This window comes from Microcaecilia unicolor, chromosome 9, assembly GCF_901765095.1.
Source record: "Microcaecilia unicolor chromosome 9, aMicUni1.1, whole genome shotgun sequence".
In the NCBI taxonomy this organism is placed as follows: Eukaryota; Metazoa; Chordata; class Amphibia; order Gymnophiona; family Siphonopidae; genus Microcaecilia; species Microcaecilia unicolor.
The window spans coordinates 1,156,801-1,174,791 of NC_044039.1; the positions used below are offsets into that span (position 1 = coordinate 1,156,801).

The window sequence follows — 17,991 nt, forward strand, 5'->3', positions numbered from 1 at the left end:
GCTGGCGCATATTTTAAATGCGATAGATCACGTGAAAAATAGGTGCCATTGGAAGTCCATTTGGGGGAGCGGCTGTTCCCCTGGCGACCCACCTAGGTCTACGCCTCTTGATCTGTGTTCTTACCCCATTGCTTTCTGAGAAGGGTCTTCCTTTATCTACCGATCTTTCCTTTTGTTACTCATTAGCTTAAGCCCTTTTTACCCTCATCCCGTAAACCCTTGATTCTGGAATTTTTCACTGAGGAATGTCTGTTTCTTTAAGATATCTGAATGTGTTTTTCATATCCCATCGACTTCTCCTGTAGAATATCCATAACCCTCATGTCATAGGATTTATGGTGCAGGATCTACACTGTTTTGGAAGTTCTGCTTTGGGCGGCCTCTGATCTGTTTGCATCCTTTTGACTAATGGCCTCCAGAACGGGACATTGTACTTGATATGAGGTGCTCTGCTCCTCAGGATGCGAATGCTGCGGAGGGCTGGATTAGAATGTGGAGCTTTTCTATGGCAGAGTTTCTCACCGAGAACAGTGAATTCACTTTCTACTTATCCTGTCATGTCCTTTTCTTGCAGGCTAACCTGATCCAGCAGGATATCGAAAGTGCAATCAGTGACAGTAAAGGCGGGAAGCAGAAGAAAAGGCCCGAAACACTCAGGTAAAGGTCAATATAATATAAGTAAATAGTTCAGAAAGGTGATAAATTAAGAAAATGAAAATGAGACTTCCAGGTAGTGCTGCAGAAAGTTAGTTTTTGCGCCTGTAGGAGAGGGTGAGAGATTCTCCTACACTGACCTCTAGTAACTTGACAAGGTGGCAAGTGCAGTAAAGTACACTAGAATTTGGACAATTTTGTGCACACCCTGGGTAGAAAGGAGCTTTTGTGCAGGAAGTGACATTAGCGCAGTAAAGTAATTAGCTGTTTTGTGCAGATGCAGAGTACACAGAAGAACAGCCATAATGGGTCAGCCCAATGGCCCATCCAGCCCAGCATCCTGCTTCCTACAGTGGCCAATCCAGGTCACAAGTACCCGTCAAGATCCCAAAGAATATGTATAAACGAAAGGGACAAAAACCTACCCCAAAATATAAATTTAATCAAACTAGGGAAAAGGTAATATCTGGTACCAAATGCAAATCTATACAAGGATAAGAATGGGATCAGAAATGTGTGTGGGAGGGGAGGGGTGGAGCGGAGGACTTAGCCTAGTGGTTAGTGCAGCGGACTTTGATCCTAGAGAACTGAGTTGGATTCCCACTGCAACTCCTTGTGACTCTGGGCAAGACACTTAACCCTCCATTGCCCCTGGTACAAAATAAGTACCTGAATATATGTAAACCGCTTTGAATGTAGTTGCAAAAACCTCAGAAAGGTGTTATATCAAGTCCCATTTCCCTTTCCCCCTTTCCCTTATGACATCATAATATCAGAAGTGAGCCAAGTATTGGGCAATCAAGCCATTGTGACATCACTGATGAGGTTGGCTCTTATTGGTGGAATGAGTGGAGGAGTAGCCTAGTTGTTAGTGCAGTGGACTTTGATCCTGGGGAACTGGGTTCAATTCCCACTGCAGCTCCTTGTGACTCTGGGCAAGTCACTTAACCCTATATTGCCCCTGGTACAAAATAAGTACCTGAATACATGTAAACCGCTTTGAATGTAGTTGCAAAATCCACAGAAAGGCGGTATATCAAGTCCCATTTCCCTTTCCCTTCCCTTATAGCACAAAGCTCTTCCAAGTCCAGACCTTGAGTTATTTTCAGTCACTTGTCACTCCAACCCACACTACTTAAAAATTAACTTCATTAAAAAAAAAAAGCAAGAAGTGTATGTTAATGATCACTTATCTGCACTCACAGTTTCTAGCATGGAAAAAAATGAAGAAAACACCTGATGCCAAGAGAAGAAAAATGGCGTTTGAGCTAGATGCCTCTTCTGGGATTAACCAGATAAAAGCTCAAGATTTCACTAGTAGCATTCATATCCTTCTGGGATTTGGTGCCTCATATTTCCTTTTTCCCTTTTGTTTGCTTAGAAACCCAAAGAGTAGCAACATTCCATGCTACCGATCCCAGGAACAGCAGTGGCCTCCCCCATGTCCATCTCAATAACAGACTATGGACTTTTCCTCCAGAAACTTGTCCAAACCTTTCTTAAACCCAGATAAACTTTGGGTACAAAAACCTTGTGCTGAGTTTAATTTAACCATCTCTCTGACCTCATGTGCACCTTTCTTTAAATTAGTCCTTATTTTCTTATATAGATGTTCCATCTTTGCTTATAACCTACACTGTCAATTAAAATGTTCTATTATGTATTGTGTTAACATTGTAAGAAGTATGCTATGCTATACTTTGTTTTGTCATTTGAATATTTTTACTTTGTGTTTGATTTATTCTTGCTTTACACCGCCCCGAGTAAATTCCTTCAAAAAGGCGGTTAAAGAAATCCTAATAAATAAATAAAATAGTTCAAAACAATTACATCGGCCCCTGTTTTGGCTTTGAGAAGATGACCTCCTGATGAAAGCTGGCTGGGAAGGAGTAATGAGAAAAGGGACAGCCTGTTTTGTGGCTCAGGAAGAGACACTATAGATTACGGATCCTTGATGGGAGACTGAAGGGGACCATTTACGCGGTTTTGTGTTTTTAGGGCTTCCAACAATATTAAACTGTACTGTATATACCAAATTGTTTATTTTTTTATGCATGATTACCAGGCAGCATGAATAGTACCTTACACTGAGTCAAGGTAGCCATAAAATTAAAATTCTGTATCCGCTAAAAATACAATTTAAGTTTTTTTTTTTACAAAATATATTTTTAACTGTTGGAGACGCTAAGGGCTCCGTTTACTAAGCTGCAATGTAGGTGTGCAAATGTTTTAGCCCGTGCTAATGATAGAAACATCCATTATATTCCTATTGGTGTCTGTAGCATTAGCGCGTACTAATGTTTACACGCCTACAGCGCGGCTTAGTAAACAGGGCCCTTTAACTTTAGTCTGTTCAGCAGCTCAGAATAATTAGAACAGCTGTGTGTAGACTGAACAGTGCAGAATTGTTGTGATGAAATGGACTTGCTTTAATATGGGATTTAAACCACACTTGTTCAATGTGGTGGGTCACCAGGCCACCCTCATACACACAAGATTGCATTGGATTTGTTACCGAGCATGCAGTGTTTGAACGTTTCCGCCATTTTCAATCTGTGATGCTGTATTTAGTCATCTTATAAAATCAGGATTTTTCAGCTCATCCTAGATGAAACGTGAGTGCCGTTTGGTCTTTTATGCTGTTTTGTTTTTGAATTTTGATCTGATTGTTGGACATGTGCCTATGCTCTTCTGTGCAATTTTAAAGTATGGCTCAGTTTTGGATTCTTGAATAAATACACGTGACTGACCCTTTATCGGAGCGTGGTGCTGATGTTTTGCCCATTTCCGTTGTCTTAGGATAATTTCTGGAGCGAACACATGTATCCCTCCTCCACCGAGGGCGCCTGCCCCCATGCCCCCTGGAACAGTCACACAAGTGGATGTTCGAAGTCGTGTGGCAGCCTGGTCCGCTTGGGCTTCGGAGCAGGGAGACTGTGAGTATCTGACAGAAAATCAGACACACGAGATCTGTCCTTTTCCATGTGAAATTAGCACCTGCAATCAATGGCTGGATAGTGGCCAGAATTAGTTAAATGCTGGCAAAAGCGTTTATTACTCCATATAGTTATTGGTAGTGGCATTGAAGAACTGTTGTTCCATCACCGCACTGTTGTCAAGTGTATAATTAATCCAGAAGGGGCCAAATTCTGATGCTATTGGAGTAATTTCATGGCCCTGCTCTTCTGCCTCAGACCAAGCAGAAAGATTTTCAGCTCAGTGCCATCTGTATAACAGTCAAAAATCCACGTATAGGGAAGTTAATCACTGACGTATTGTTGATGCTTATTTTTAGAAGTGTACAGGTAGGCGGGATGGAAGCAATATAAAATGAAAATAAGATATGTTGCAATATTTATCTGCCGTCCTACAATACATGATGAGTTCCTGAGGCTCAGATACATAAACTAACGTACAGAGGACTCTGGCCTGAACTTGGGGCTCCTGGATTTCCAGCACATGAGTTTAACCCTTCCCTCTCTCCCTTCTTGGCATCTCGTACATCTTGATGCTCTGAACTTCTACTATTTTTATCACCCAAAATATTATGCTTTTTTTTGTTGTTGTTGTTACATTTGTACCCCGCACTTTCCCACTCATGGCAGGCTCAATGCGGCGGGCAATGGAGGGTTAAGTGACTTGCCCAGAGTCACAAGGAGCTGCCTGTGCCTGAAGTGGGAATCAAACTCAGTTCCTCAGTTCCCCAGGACCAAAGTCCACCACCCAAACACTAGGCCACTCCTCCACTGTTTTGCCTTCATTTCAGTGATTTTTTTGTGAAAAGGACGTAGAATTTCAAAGCAAACAAGCATTTCCTCTCGGCAACACGTGGGAGGTTTTTACAATATTATCCCATTCCTTGGCTTTCCACACAGTTTCTTCCTACTAGGAATTAACCTATTACGGTCTTATAATTATAGCTTTGTCTTGAGTACTTTCTCTTACTGCTTAGAATCTTGTTTTGGAGGACATGGCATGACTTGAGGGTTGCAGGGTGGTAGATTAGGGAGCAACATCGGGAAATCCTTTGTCACACAAAAAGGTGGTGGATGCCCAGACTACCCTCCCGATGGAGGTGGTAAGGAAAAAAAACAGAGGTAATTTAAGGTTGAAATTAGGTAAAATGTTGTTAGCAATGTTGTTGACTTGATTTAATCCACAATAACAACTCAGCTACCTTGTTGGACAGACTGGATGGACTGCACAGGCCTTTATTTGCCATGCTCCCATACTCTGCAGCACCGATTCCCCTGTTGTCAAAACAAGCGTAGAGGTGGTGGTTTATTCGGCAGTGATCAAGCAGGAGAAGGTGTAGAAAAAGTAAGGGAGAGGTGTGGTCTTGAGGGGAGCGAGGAGTAACGGCAGACAGTGAGGGAAGAGAGGATTATAAGAAATATGAGGAAAGGAAAAGTGGTAATAACCAGGATTCACTCCAGATCACCGAGTCTCCTCCTCACACCAACGCTTATGTGGTGGTAACAAGTGAGAGATGGGATTGGAAGGGGGAAGGAATGATGAGCTTGAGGCTGTTATGGTGGAAGACTGTAACATCTGTCTGGAGGCCTCTGTGTTGCAAAATGAGGTAAAGTTCTTGGCGTAACTGGGTGATATAGGTCTCCTACAACTGGCATCCCTCCCTAACGATAATCATGGTCACCACTTGGACTTGGTAACCCCATCTGATGACTGGTTTAAGGGTAGAAAGTGTGAGATTATTTTTAGTGTTCTGTTTTCACCATTGCTGGATCCATTTTGACAGTAGAATTTAGACCTCCCCCAACCCCCGGGAGGGTGGAGGAAGTTGGATTCACCTGTGGAGGGGAACACTGGGTAAAAGAATGAAATAGATCTGTAAGCAAGGTCTTTGATCTGGTAGCCTCAGAGAAGGTGGAGAGGTATGGAATATGTAAGTCTGGCCCATGGTTCCATGCAGGCCTGGTTACTCTTAGGGACCAGCTCTGGCATAAAGAGGAGGAGATCGGGTTCTTTTCAGAGGACGTGTAGACCTGCCTGTACTGAATATAAGAAGGTTATTTTCCAGGCTTTGTTTTCACACATCTAACCCAGAAGACACCAGATCACAACTTTTCCAGCTACTGCAAGGTTTTTACCATCATTGTAGGCAGAATCGGGGTGGTTCTGAACTATTTGGCTGATGTGGATTTTTGTCTTTTTTTTTTTTTTTTTTGTTTGGTTTCTTATATGGAGAAATTGAGGGACATTCATGGCTTCTTTACAGTGGATCTATTTGAGAGGGGTTGTAAAGGAAGAGAGACAAGATAGTAGGATTGGGGGAGGGTCTAAGGGAAGAGCATATTTGTGTAATATCATCCTGTAACACTCTGGACGTTGTAATGATGGAGGAATTCTCAGACCCTGTCCCCATAGAACTTATCATGTAAGTGTTGTTGGTTGGCAGATTTTCTTGATATGATTTAAATATATGATATTGGAAATGACGCCAATTCTTAGACCTTGTGTAAAAGAATTTTTAAGTTGGTTTCTCTGATTGTCGACCTCTGGAGGCTGGGGAAACAGAAAAGCTGAGGCAGACAGAGTGGTTTATAGAGGAGGCCTACAGGGACATAGTAGAGAAGTTCCACCTCCAGTCTGGCAGGCCTCTGTTCTACCTTGGAGAAGAAGAGCATCACCCTTGTGAAGCAGGAAGTAATCCTATAGCCATGACCTGCCCTTCAGGAGATAAGTACATAAGTATTGCCACACTGGGACAGACCAAAGTTCCATCAAATCCAGGTCACAAATACCTGGCAAGATCCTGAAAAAGTTCAATTCATTTTATTCTGCTTATCCTGGAAATAGCAGTGGGTTTTCCCCAAGTCAAGATGTAACATGTTCTCACACCAGAGTTAGAATGGCTGTTTTGGTTGGAGATGTGACCATTAGACGTGTCGATAACTGGGTGACTGATAGGTCTGAAGATCACTTGGTCACTCACCTGCCTGGTACAAAAGTGTTGGACCTCACCTGCTGTCTAGATAGGGTTTTAGACAGTTCTGGGGAGGAGTGGTCCGTATTGGTAGATGTGGGTACCAGTGGTGTAAGAAAGTGTGAGATGGAGGTCCTGGAAACCAAATTTAGGTTTTTAGGTAAAAAGTTGAATTGCAGAATCCCTAGGGTAGAATTTTCAGAAATTCCCCCTGTTTTACACACAGGACCCAAGAGACAGGCAGATGTCATAAGTACATAAATATTGCCACACTGGGAAAGACCAACGGTCCATGAAGCCCAGCATCCTGTTTCCAACAGTGGCCAATCCAGGTCACAAATACTTAGTAAGATCCCAAAAAAGTACAAAACATTCTATACTGCTTATCCCAGAAATAGTGGATTTTCCCCAAGTCCATTTAATAATGGTCTATGGACTTTTTCTTTAGGAAGCCGTCCAAACCTTTTTAAAACTCCGCTAAGCTAACTGGAGTCTCAATGTGTGGATGAGACGATGGTGCAAGGAAGAGAGATTTAAATGTGTTAAGAAATGTGCCACATTGTGGGAAAAGGGGAACCGTATTCAAAAAATGGACTGCACTGTAATTGGAGTGGAACCAGGCTGCTGGTGCTAACATTTAAAAAGGAGATGGAGCCTGAAGGAAAGCCGATAGTGACGCAGGAGCACATGGTTCAGAGTAAAGTATCTTTGAAGGAAAATGAGGGCATCCTGATAGAGAGGTTACAGTAAATGAAGTGTAATATGTCCCATGGATGTGCTTCCCAAGTATTTGCATAAGGTTTTGAAAGTATTATCGGAGACGCTTCCAGTGATTCTGAGAGCATAGGATCTTTCTTTACCGGGCTGCTCCGACTCTTAATCTTCAACTGGGTGTTCTCTCTGAGATGAATTTAACAGAACATTTGGAGTCATCTCTGAAAGGATCAATTTGATAGTGATGTTTGCCTTGGAACTAGACCGGAATGCACTTATGAGACTTTGTTTTTGTGCTGTGGATGAATTGTTTTGGGGTTCAAAAGCTAATCCGAAATGGCACCAAGAGTTCATGACTTTACATTCTAGAGTTTTGGCTCTAGGTCTCAGTTTTTTTACAGTTTTTCTTGAATGTGTGTCATATTTTATGATGGTAAATCTTATATGTTTTTGACCCCAAGCAATTAAGCGTTTATCATTTCTAAAGAAGAGATGGTGATCATGTGACAGCTTTGTTGATTCCCAGTCCGTGGTAGGATAACATTTCTGCCTGGATGTCCAACCGTCACCTGAAACTAAACATGGCCAAGACGGAACTTGTGTTCCCACCCAAACCCACTTCTCCTCTCCCTTCACTGTCTATCTCAATTGATAACACCCTCATCGTCCCTGTCTCATCTGCCCGCAACCTTGGTGTCATCTTCGACTCCTCCCTCTCCTTCTCTGCGCGTATCCAGCAGATAGCCAAGACCTGTCGCTTCTTCCTCTATAACATTAGCAAAATTCGCCCCCTCCTCTCCGAGCACACCACTCAAACTCTCATCCACTCTCTCATTACCTCTCGCCTTGACTACTGCAACCTACTCCTCACCGGCCTCCCACTTAGCCATGTATCCCCCCTTCAGTCCATCCAGAACTCTGCCGCACGTCTTATCTTCCGCCTCAACCGATGTACTCATATCACCCCTCTCCTCAAGTCACTTCACTGGCTTCCGATCAGATACCGCATACAGTTCAAGCTTCTCCTACTCACCTACAAATGCACTCGATCTGCAGCCCCTCCTTATCTCTCTACTCTCATCTCCCCTTATGTCCCCACCCGTAACCTCCACTCTCTTGACAAATCCCTCCTTTCAGTACCCTTCTCCACCACCGCCAACTCTAGGCTTCGCCGTTTCTGCCTCGCTTCACCCCATGCTTGGAACAAACTCCCTGAGCCCATACGCCGGGCCCCCTCCCTACCCATCTTCAAATCATTGCTCAAAGCCCACCTCTTCAATGTCGCCTTCGGCACCTAATCACTACACCTTTTCTCAGGAAATCTAAACTACCCCAACTTGACATTTCGTCCTTTAGATTGTAAGCTCTTCTGAGCAGGGACTGTCCTTATTTGTTAATTTGTACAGCGCTGCATAACCCTAGTAGCGCTCTAGAAATGTTAAGTAGTAGTAGTAATTTCAAATTCTAATTTTTGTATACAAAATTAAGAGTCTGGGTTTCCGCTTTCCCATATCTAAGCAGAGTTTGTCAGCAGTACCGCCTTTTCATCACATAGGTTTGGACTCTATCTGTAGTGCTGTCTTTAGTATAGAAGATCCTTCCCTTTGGAATAACTCACCTGAGGATGGAACAGTCTTATCCGATGTTTAAGAAGAGCCTTAAAGCCTTTCTGGTCAACGATGCACTTGAATTACAGTAAGAGGCGCTGGGACACCTGGTTACAGCTAGACTTGTATCCTGCTCTAGAATCGGATTGTAAAATTCTTTTTTTTTCTTTTAATAATCTTATTTACTTTAATTTCATTACTATTTTATTGTATTGATTGGTCTATAAGTGTTGGTACTTTGAATAACTGTAAATGTGATGGGAATATGGAACTGTAGGGCTTGGCTTGGAGCATTGTTCTGAGTTAAGTGTCTATTATTCAGTTTTCTTCCTTGATATATATTTCTTTTTCTTGTCTTGTATTCACCTTAAGCTGTGGACAACGTTGAATACTTTTTCTTTATCTTTTTATTGCTTTATTTCTTTTGTCACATCCACTTGTTATGTACGCAACGGATGTAAATGTACACAGATGTGCCACAGAATTGCAGAAAGTTTGCTGCGGAATTTACTTACTCAAGAAGTTTTTCCCATAAAATATTCTATGCTCGTGTTTGTAATCTGTGAATTCTACTATTGTCTGTGCAGATGAAAAGCTGAGAATCTATCAAGAGCATGAAGAGACACCCGAGATGGCCGCAGCCAGGATTGACAGGGATGTTGTAAGTTTGGAATTTGGATTTATCACAATGTGAAATGAATGCTCCAAGTCTATGAAACATTTTTTTCATGGCGTGTGATAAGTTTGATTTGATAGTTTCTCTTTCGCACTGTAATTTTAAACAACTAAAACTGGAGCCATAAAGACATTTTTTAAAAGTTGCCTAACATTAAATTAGTCTTCCTGGAATGAAAGTGAAACTGAAAAAATGTATTTTTAATTTGCACAAGTGAAATAGGAGAGAGAGTAACCAGTTTGACTTTTTATGGAGCTTTTGCCTCCTCTGTGGTCAACTTCCTAGATCACATTTTATTAGTTTTATGGTTTTAATTGGAACTAAACTTATTTGCCATTCGCTTCATCAGTGCTATGTTTGTTAAACTCTCCTTCATAGAGTCCACACCAGCTGCCCATGCAGTGTAATGATTGCATGAGGGTCTGATAAAAATGTACTCTTCAGTGTCCTTGCTGTATTCATGCCTTCTGTTTACCAGTGTAATGCCTTCCTGAGTCTCTTACGAAGATCCAGTCTTCACCTGTGCTGTGTTCATGCTTTGCTTGTACCAGTGTGATGGCTGCAGGAGACTTTGTTGCCTGTGCTGTCGTTATGCTATACATGTATGAGTGTGATGCTTGCTTTAGGTTGTGATAACAGCTGTCTGTGCTGTAATCATGCCTTGTGTGTATCATGTGGTACCTTCACGGGGTTGTGATGATGATCAGATGTCTGTGCTGTATTCATGCTTTACATTACATCGGAGAAGGCAGGATGCAGCAGAGGGAAGACCCAGGGAATGGCCAAAAGCAGACCCGTCTTCAGGTTGCTGCTGCCGGCAACTCACACACAGTTTGCAGGTCCAAGGGTTAGGGTCCAAGCTCTAGCTTCTAATCATTCTACCCTTGGCAATACTGGATGTCACCCACCTCCGTGACCAATTCGTCCACTCCTCCCAACAAGTGTACTTTAGAACTGTTTATGAGGTGTTCCAAGGCCAGGAAGTCAGCTCCTACCAGAAATCTGATCCAGTACACTGCGGAGTAAATAGGTCTACACTTGACAGCCATTTTGGACATTTGCAAACATCTTGGTAGTCCAACTGGAATACTATACGATTGGTCTTCCAACATGCAGCCCAGGTAGTACATAACAGATAGCTGAAAAATTAAATTTGCTGACCAGAAGGATGTGGTACCATCCGGAGGATGATAGAGGGAAGGTCCCACAAAAATCCACCGGGTCGCGAGTGCCTATGTGTCATGCGTGGTCACATTTAAGCACACGCATCAACACGAGGCACATGGTATCCAGCAGAGCTTCCCGGGACCTTCTCTCTCTATCCACCTCCAGACGGTGCTGCATCCTTCTGGTGAGCAATTTTAATTTTTCAACTGTCTGTTATGAGTCCAATTTTAATAGGTGTCACTGTCCTGGCATGTGCCCTGTTAATAGTAGGATACAGTTGTCTGGTCACTTTGTTTGCCCCCTTGGCTGCATTAAATACTAATATGAGAAACAGAAATAAATTAAAATGTGTTAGCTCTCCACTCAGGACAGGCCCCCTTCCAAAAATATCTTTAAACTATCTTAATGACTTTCAAGTATTTAACATCACACTGTATTTGTTCCTCTACTGGACTTGGCGAACGCCTTTACGGTACTATGTAAGCCACACTGAGCCTGCAAATAGGTGGGAAAATGTGGGATACAAATGTAACAAATAAATAAATAAAATATCTCCAATCTGAGGGAAAGAACAATTTAACGTACCTAAAGATGCTGTTGCAGTATCAGGGTCCTCAAATTCTGAAAGAGCTACAAATGAGTGAAGATGCTCTGAGTGGGGTGTGGGGCAGGGTCTGAATGTTTATTTTATTTACTTTAAAATTCCTAGACCGCATAAATTACATAGTAACATAGTAGATGACGGCAGAAAAAGACCTGCACGGTCCATCCAGTCTGCCCAACAAGATAAACTCATATGTGCTACTTTTTGTGTATATCTTACCTTGATTTGCAACTGTCATTTTCAGGGCACAGACCGTAGAAGTCTGCCCAGCACTATCCCCGCCTCCCAACCACCAGCCCCGCCTCCCACCACTGGCTCTGGCATAGGCTGTATAAGTCTGCCCAGCACTATCCCCACCTCCCAACCACCCTCAGAGCACAGACCGTATAAGTCTGCCCCGCCTCCCACCACTGGCTCTGGTAGTGGATTACAATCAAAACACACATAATAAAACCATATGCACATACTTTTGAAAACGCCCATGTAATTTAACCCTTAAAATGAGTTCTTGGTAAAAAGCAGGTGTGAATGTAAGTCTGTAACTTCAGTGAGCTCATTTTCAAATCAGAAGTACATCTATTCATTTATGAACTGATCCCAATAAATATCCAGGCCACAAGGTCGGGTTGAAAACAGAAACTACCGCTACTTTCTAAGATGCGTTTTACTAAAGGGTAGCCGTGCGGATGCCAGTTCCTGCACTATGGAAAATTTTCATTTTTTTTTACCACAGCAGTTGCCCAGTGGTAATTGGGCAGCACTGGGTTTGCACTGGAGACCTCACTGCTACCGAACTGGCCGTGCGCCTTTTCTTTTTTCCACCTGTTTAACTGCATGCGGCAAAAACTTGCGCTACTGCTATCGTAGGGCCCCTCTTACCGTAGCTTAGTAAAAGTGCCCCTAAGTAACCTAAAGTGTACTTCCAGTGCTAACGCAGCAGGGGGTATGACCTCTATAACATCAGCAAAATCTGTCTCTTCATCTCTGAGCACTCTACCAGAACCTCTCGTCTTGATTATTGTAACCTGCTTCTCACCGGCCTCCCTCTTAGCCATCTCTCTCCTCTTCAATCAGTCCAAAACTCCGCTGTGCAACTCATTTTTCGCCAAAGTTGCTATGCACACATTAGCTCCCTCCTTAAGTCACTTCACTGGCTCCCTATCCTTTTCCGTATTCAGTTTAAGCTTCTCTTATTGACCTATAAGTGTATTCACTCTGCTGCTCCCCAGTACCTCTCCACTCATCTCTCCCTACGCCCCCCCCCCTTGAGTACTCCGTTCTGTAGATAAATCTCTCTTATCCATCCCCTTCTCCTCTACTGCTAATTCCAGACTCTGCTCCTTTTATCTCGCTTCACCTCACGCCTGGAATAGACTTCCTGAGCCTGTGCGTCTAGCCCCGTCTTCAGCCATCTTCAAGTCCAAACTTAAAGCCCACCTCTTTACCACTACTTTTGACTCCTAACCACTTCTCACTTGCCCTGTCCTTGACCTCACCTATAATGCCCTGTCTGTTTACCTGTCTTATCTAGATTGTAAGCTCTTTGAGCAGGGACTGTCTTTTTTTATGTATGGTGTAGTGTACAGCGCTGCGTATGTCTTGTAGCGCTATAGAAATGATGATTAGTAGTTATGACCTGTAAGGTACAATTTAGCTGCAGTAGTGACAAAACCTATGTCATGTGTAGTGGGAAGATATTGTTGCAGGAGCCAATGTTCAGCATGTTTTAGAATTGATGTGATCTTTTATTTAAAAAAAAAAAAAATCTCGTGATGTCACCCTGTATTGTGTTCATTACGTTCAGTCACTGGATTTCATTCTCTCTCTCTCTCAGCAAATCCTAAACCATATTTTAGATGATATAGAATTTTTCATCACAAAACTTCAGAAAGCTGCTGAGGCATTTTCAGATCTTTCCAAGAGAAAGAAAACAAAGAAATCTAAAAAGAAAGGACCAGGGGGTGAGTGCACTTTTCCTTATTCCTTGTCTGTTTTATCACTATTTTTAGAATTGTAACATAGTAGATGACGGCAGAAAAAGACCTGCACGGTCCATCCAGTCTGCCCAACAAGATAACTCATATTTGCTGCTTTTTGTGTATACCCTACTTTGATTTGTACATGTCCTTTTCAGGGCACAGACCGTATAAGTCTGCCCAGCACTATCCCTGCCTCCCAACCACCTGCCCCTCCTCCCAACCACCGGCTCTGGCACAGACCGTATAAGTCTGCCCAGCACTATCCCTGCGTTCCAACCACCGGCTCTGGCACAGACCGTATAAGTCTGCCCAGCACTATCCCCGCCTCCCAACCACCAGACCCACCTCCCAACCACTGGCTCCGGCACAGTCCACGTAAGTCTGCCCAGCACTATCCCTGCCTCCCACTCCGACTCTGGCACAGACCGTATAAGTCTGCCCAGCACCATCCCCGCCTCCCACCACCAGCTCTGGCACAGACCGTATAAGTCTGCCCAGCACTATCCCCGCCCCCAACCACCAGTCCCACTTCCCACCACCAGCTCTGGCACAGACCGTATAAGTCTGCCCAGCACTATCTCTGCCTCCCAACCACCAGCCCCGCCTCCTAACCACCGGCTCTGGCACAGACCGTGTAAGTCTGCCCAGCACCATCCCCGCCTCGCACCACCAGCTCTGGCACAGACCGTATAAGTCTGCCCAGCACTATCTCCGCCTCCCAACCTCCAGCCCCGCCTCCCACTACCGGCTCTGCTATCCAATCTCGGTTAAACTCCTGAGGATCCATTCCTTCTGAACAGGATTCCTATATGTTTATCCCAAGCATGTTTGAATTCCGTTACCGTTTTCATCTCCATTTTTACAGTTTTCATCACTATTTTTAGAATTGTAAACCACTTTGATATGTTTCTCTGCGATACTTCGGGTTATAAAACCAAACTAAAAAAAAACAAATTTTACGTGTACCCTGTAAACATGTCTGTGTGCATTCTTTTCTTTCCTGGTTCTTGCTTGTTGCGTGTTATAATTGTAAATATTTTCCTGTGCTTGTATTGAGAGTTTGCTTTTCACTAATTCCTGTTTCAAATTGTTGGCTGTCGGAAGGCCAGCGCTGGTGGGGCTGGGTATGTCTTTTTCAGTAATTCATCCTCCTTGAGTAGTGGCTGTACATCTTTTATGATTCTTCTCAGTTTTTCTAGCTCTGGATTGTAAGTCACTACAAGAGGGAGAATGCACGTTAAAACCCACATTGAACATCTAATGCAGTTCAGTAAATAGTCACCAGTGAATGTAATTCTACCTGTGAGGCAAAGGGATACGGTTATTTATTTATATCACAACTATAATCGTGTGTAGTCAAAATTCACAGAAGAAATGCAATAAAAAAGCAACATATGACACAAAATTCGCAATATAACAACTAGAAAGTAATGAGAATAAACTGAGAACCTGCTCTGAACATGGGTATCTGGGGGCACTCAAGGACAGCTGGTAAACCTAGGGAAAAGCCTTCTACGTTCAAAATCCTGCAGGCTGCCATCTAAAACCTGTGTCCAGGTAGTTATAAAAGCTCACCCAGTGTTCAGTGGCGTTATATGTGCACTGTCGTCCCATGACAGCTCTTTACCACGTAACACTGCTCCCCTCCATTCACGCCCATAGATGTGCAGCTGTAAATAGATCTCATGTATATACTTTTGGGAGGAATCGTTTGTTTTCTTAAGGGCAATATGTTTGCAATTGGCCTCCTGGCAGAAGACTTGTTTATATGTTGCTTCTTTTCCTACAGAGGGTGTTCTAACTCTCCGCGCAAAACCACCACCTCATGAAGAATTTATCGACTGTTTCCAGAAATTTAAACATGGTTTTAACCTTCTGGTAAGCAGTTAAGAGCTTCTGTGCATGAGTCACTCACTTGCCCTGGAGTAACACTGTGAGCGGAGACGGGGAGTCAGTCTACTGATACCATCTTGAGCGGAAGGTCCTGAGGGGAACTTGACGGACGTGTAGTACCTACTGCATTTCAGAAATAAGGACCGAGGCTTGAATTTGATCTAAACTCCCAGAACGTGCAAATGTGTAGCTGTTTTCCTGCTTCTTCAGTCTGCTTGTGTGGAACCTGAGCCCCTTGTCCCGTCCTCAGCACCTGGTGTGGATTATAAGTGGTGGCAGACTGGCCATTGGGACAGTAGGGCAGTGCCTGAGGGTCCACAGCAGTAGGGGGGCCGTTCTCACCTAGCTTCCATTTAGTTTAATCACTTTTGATAGGGGCCCATGACCCTTATTGCCCAGTGGCCCAGATCACTGTCATTCTGCCTCTGATCAGAAGCAGAACTGGGCCAATGGGAAATAGAAACAGGATTCCTGGGATACTGTGGGAGGCGTCTTTTTAAACCTTTTTGTTTGAAAGGTGCTATGATGCAGTATGAAGTATTGCAACAGTACTGACCCAACTTTGCCTGTCTTAAACATACACGATACATGAATATATTCCCGTTCTGTTTAGCACCAGTAAGAATCCCCCATCTTTTAAAGCTTCTTACAGGTCAGAGCTCCTGCCCAGTTAACTGCTGATATTCGGGGGTAGTTAATGGGACAGTGTCGATGAATATAAGCACCAACCACCCCTGCACTACCCACTTGGTGCCAGGCCGGTCCAATCTGATGGTGCTGCTTGGGCAGAGCTGGTGCTTAACTGGTTAGTGACAATATTCAGGCTTCTACCATTAAACAACTAAAGGTACAACAGCAAAAAGACTGACCTAACTTCAGCTGCCAAGCTAACCGCACACTGGTTGAATATTAGCCAGTTCCCGGTTAGCTTTTGGATGGCGTCAGGCTTACTGTGCTCTCCACCCCCACCTTCCCTCCCAACTCCTACGTCATGTATTGCTGCCTTTTCATAGGTACAGTTGGTTATTCTATTGCTGGTACCTTGTTCAAGTGAAGCAAGATGACCTTGAGATACAAAATTTGCACAGTAGAAATTGGCCAGTCGATCCACTTTCCTTACCTGCTGCAGTACTTCACCATCTGTCGGTATTTATCCCATGTTCTTCATAAGACTAAAGTAGCTTCTGCCCCTCTAATGCTTCCCCTCCCCATGTCTCACATGCAGGAGATCACTTCAATTGCCATTCCCCGGTGTGCCAGAAAACTAGCCGGGGAATAATCTGTTGAGCAATAACCAGACTTGATTTACTCCTCAAACAATTTACTTGGTTTTTCATATGGTTTTCAGTTATTTAACATCCATCTTGTAGCAATTATGCTAATGATATTCTGGAGGTGATTAAGCCTCTGAGACAAGCCCACAGGAAACAAAGGTCTCTGCTTAGTTACTTTGCTTCCTCATTCGTTGCTGTTTTATAGGATGGGAAGCAGTAAAAATAAATGGTTACTCAGAGGTAGAGAATGACAGGGGGATGGTGACAGATTCCTCAGAGATGGGATGGAGACAATCTTTGTCCCTGTGTCATTCTCTTGACTTCTAACCTTAGCCTATTCCAACTAGATGGAACTGTATCTATAAAATGCCAGTATCAATATGTAAAAACTTCAAATCTTTTATTTATTGGCATTTATTAACCACCTTTATGAAGAGATTCACCCAAGGCGGTGTACAGCAGCTACAGTTTAAGATAAATCTTACAATTTTATTAAGAGCATAACAACAGTAAAATGACTAAATATAAACTTAAATACAATAAATGAGGTAAACAGCAAATTGAAACCTAATATTAGAACTACCATGAAATAGGATAAAAAATATACTCATTTAACAGCACTGAAATTCAAATAACAGAGATATAATATGATGCAAGCATAATAGCGATAGAGTATCTAATAAGTACACAATTAGAGCATTCAAATAACCTAGATATGATACTAATGCTTTTCTATAATTCAGCTGAGGGGCCAAGTGCAGATATATAGCTGGGGACAGCATACGTGGCTCAGGCAACTGAATTCAATGATTAAAAAAACTGCAGAAGCTTTTTTCGGATTTAAATGAAGCTCTGTTAAATGACATCATTTGTGTCTCGTCTGCTGATCAGACTCCTACAGTCTGCAACGTCCTACCCAGTTGCTCAAGCATTTTAATGTCACTGCAACAGATTCATCCATTGCCTTTGGCATCAAGGAATATTTCCAACACTTAATTGACACTTAATTTCGCGTTCATTCACTACACAGTGTTGGTTCTTTTCTACACCCACATCTGAAAGACAATCTTCCCAAATGCAGTAAAAACACAGGCAACTGAATCTTTTTGAGAAGGTTATAGCAAAAGCAGATCAAAATGGAAGGCTTTGAGTTCATCAACATCAACAACTCAGGATCCTCCAGAATCCACATTCCCAGAAAGCGTCACATCTATGGAAGAGCCCCTCCCCCACCCCCTAAAAAAAGAATGAAAATGGATGTTAGCAGTTTTCTGAGCAACTTATGAAACAATGAGGCATATTTTCAAAGCACTTAGCCTTCCAAAGTTCCGTATAAACCCATGGAACTTTGGAAGGCTAAGTGCTTTGAAAATATGCCTAAATGTCTCCTTTGAAGGCTATTGTTGATTAATCGGACAGTTATTTATGTTCAAGTAGTGTAGACAATGATGTTTTGATTTTTTTTTTTTTTTTGAA

General features: G+C 42.9%; 1 protein-coding gene across 4 annotated transcripts in view; it reads left to right on the plus strand.

Annotated features, from left to right (window-relative positions):
- The window catches only part of EPS8 (epidermal growth factor receptor pathway substrate 8), a 118,146-nt gene that overhangs the window by 71,765 nt on the left and 28,390 nt on the right, over positions 1 to 17,991 (plus strand). For all 4 annotated transcript variants that reach the window (XM_030213992.1, XM_030213993.1, XM_030213989.1 and 1 more), the window contains 5 exons: positions 575 to 657; positions 3,454 to 3,590; positions 9,510 to 9,583; positions 13,204 to 13,330; positions 15,138 to 15,226. In XM_030213992.1, the coding sequence (XP_030069852.1) occupies positions 575 to 657; positions 3,454 to 3,590; positions 9,510 to 9,583; positions 13,204 to 13,330; positions 15,138 to 15,226 (510 nt within the window). The remainder of the gene's footprint in view (positions 1 to 574; positions 658 to 3,453; positions 3,591 to 9,509; positions 9,584 to 13,203; positions 13,331 to 15,137; positions 15,227 to 17,991) is intronic.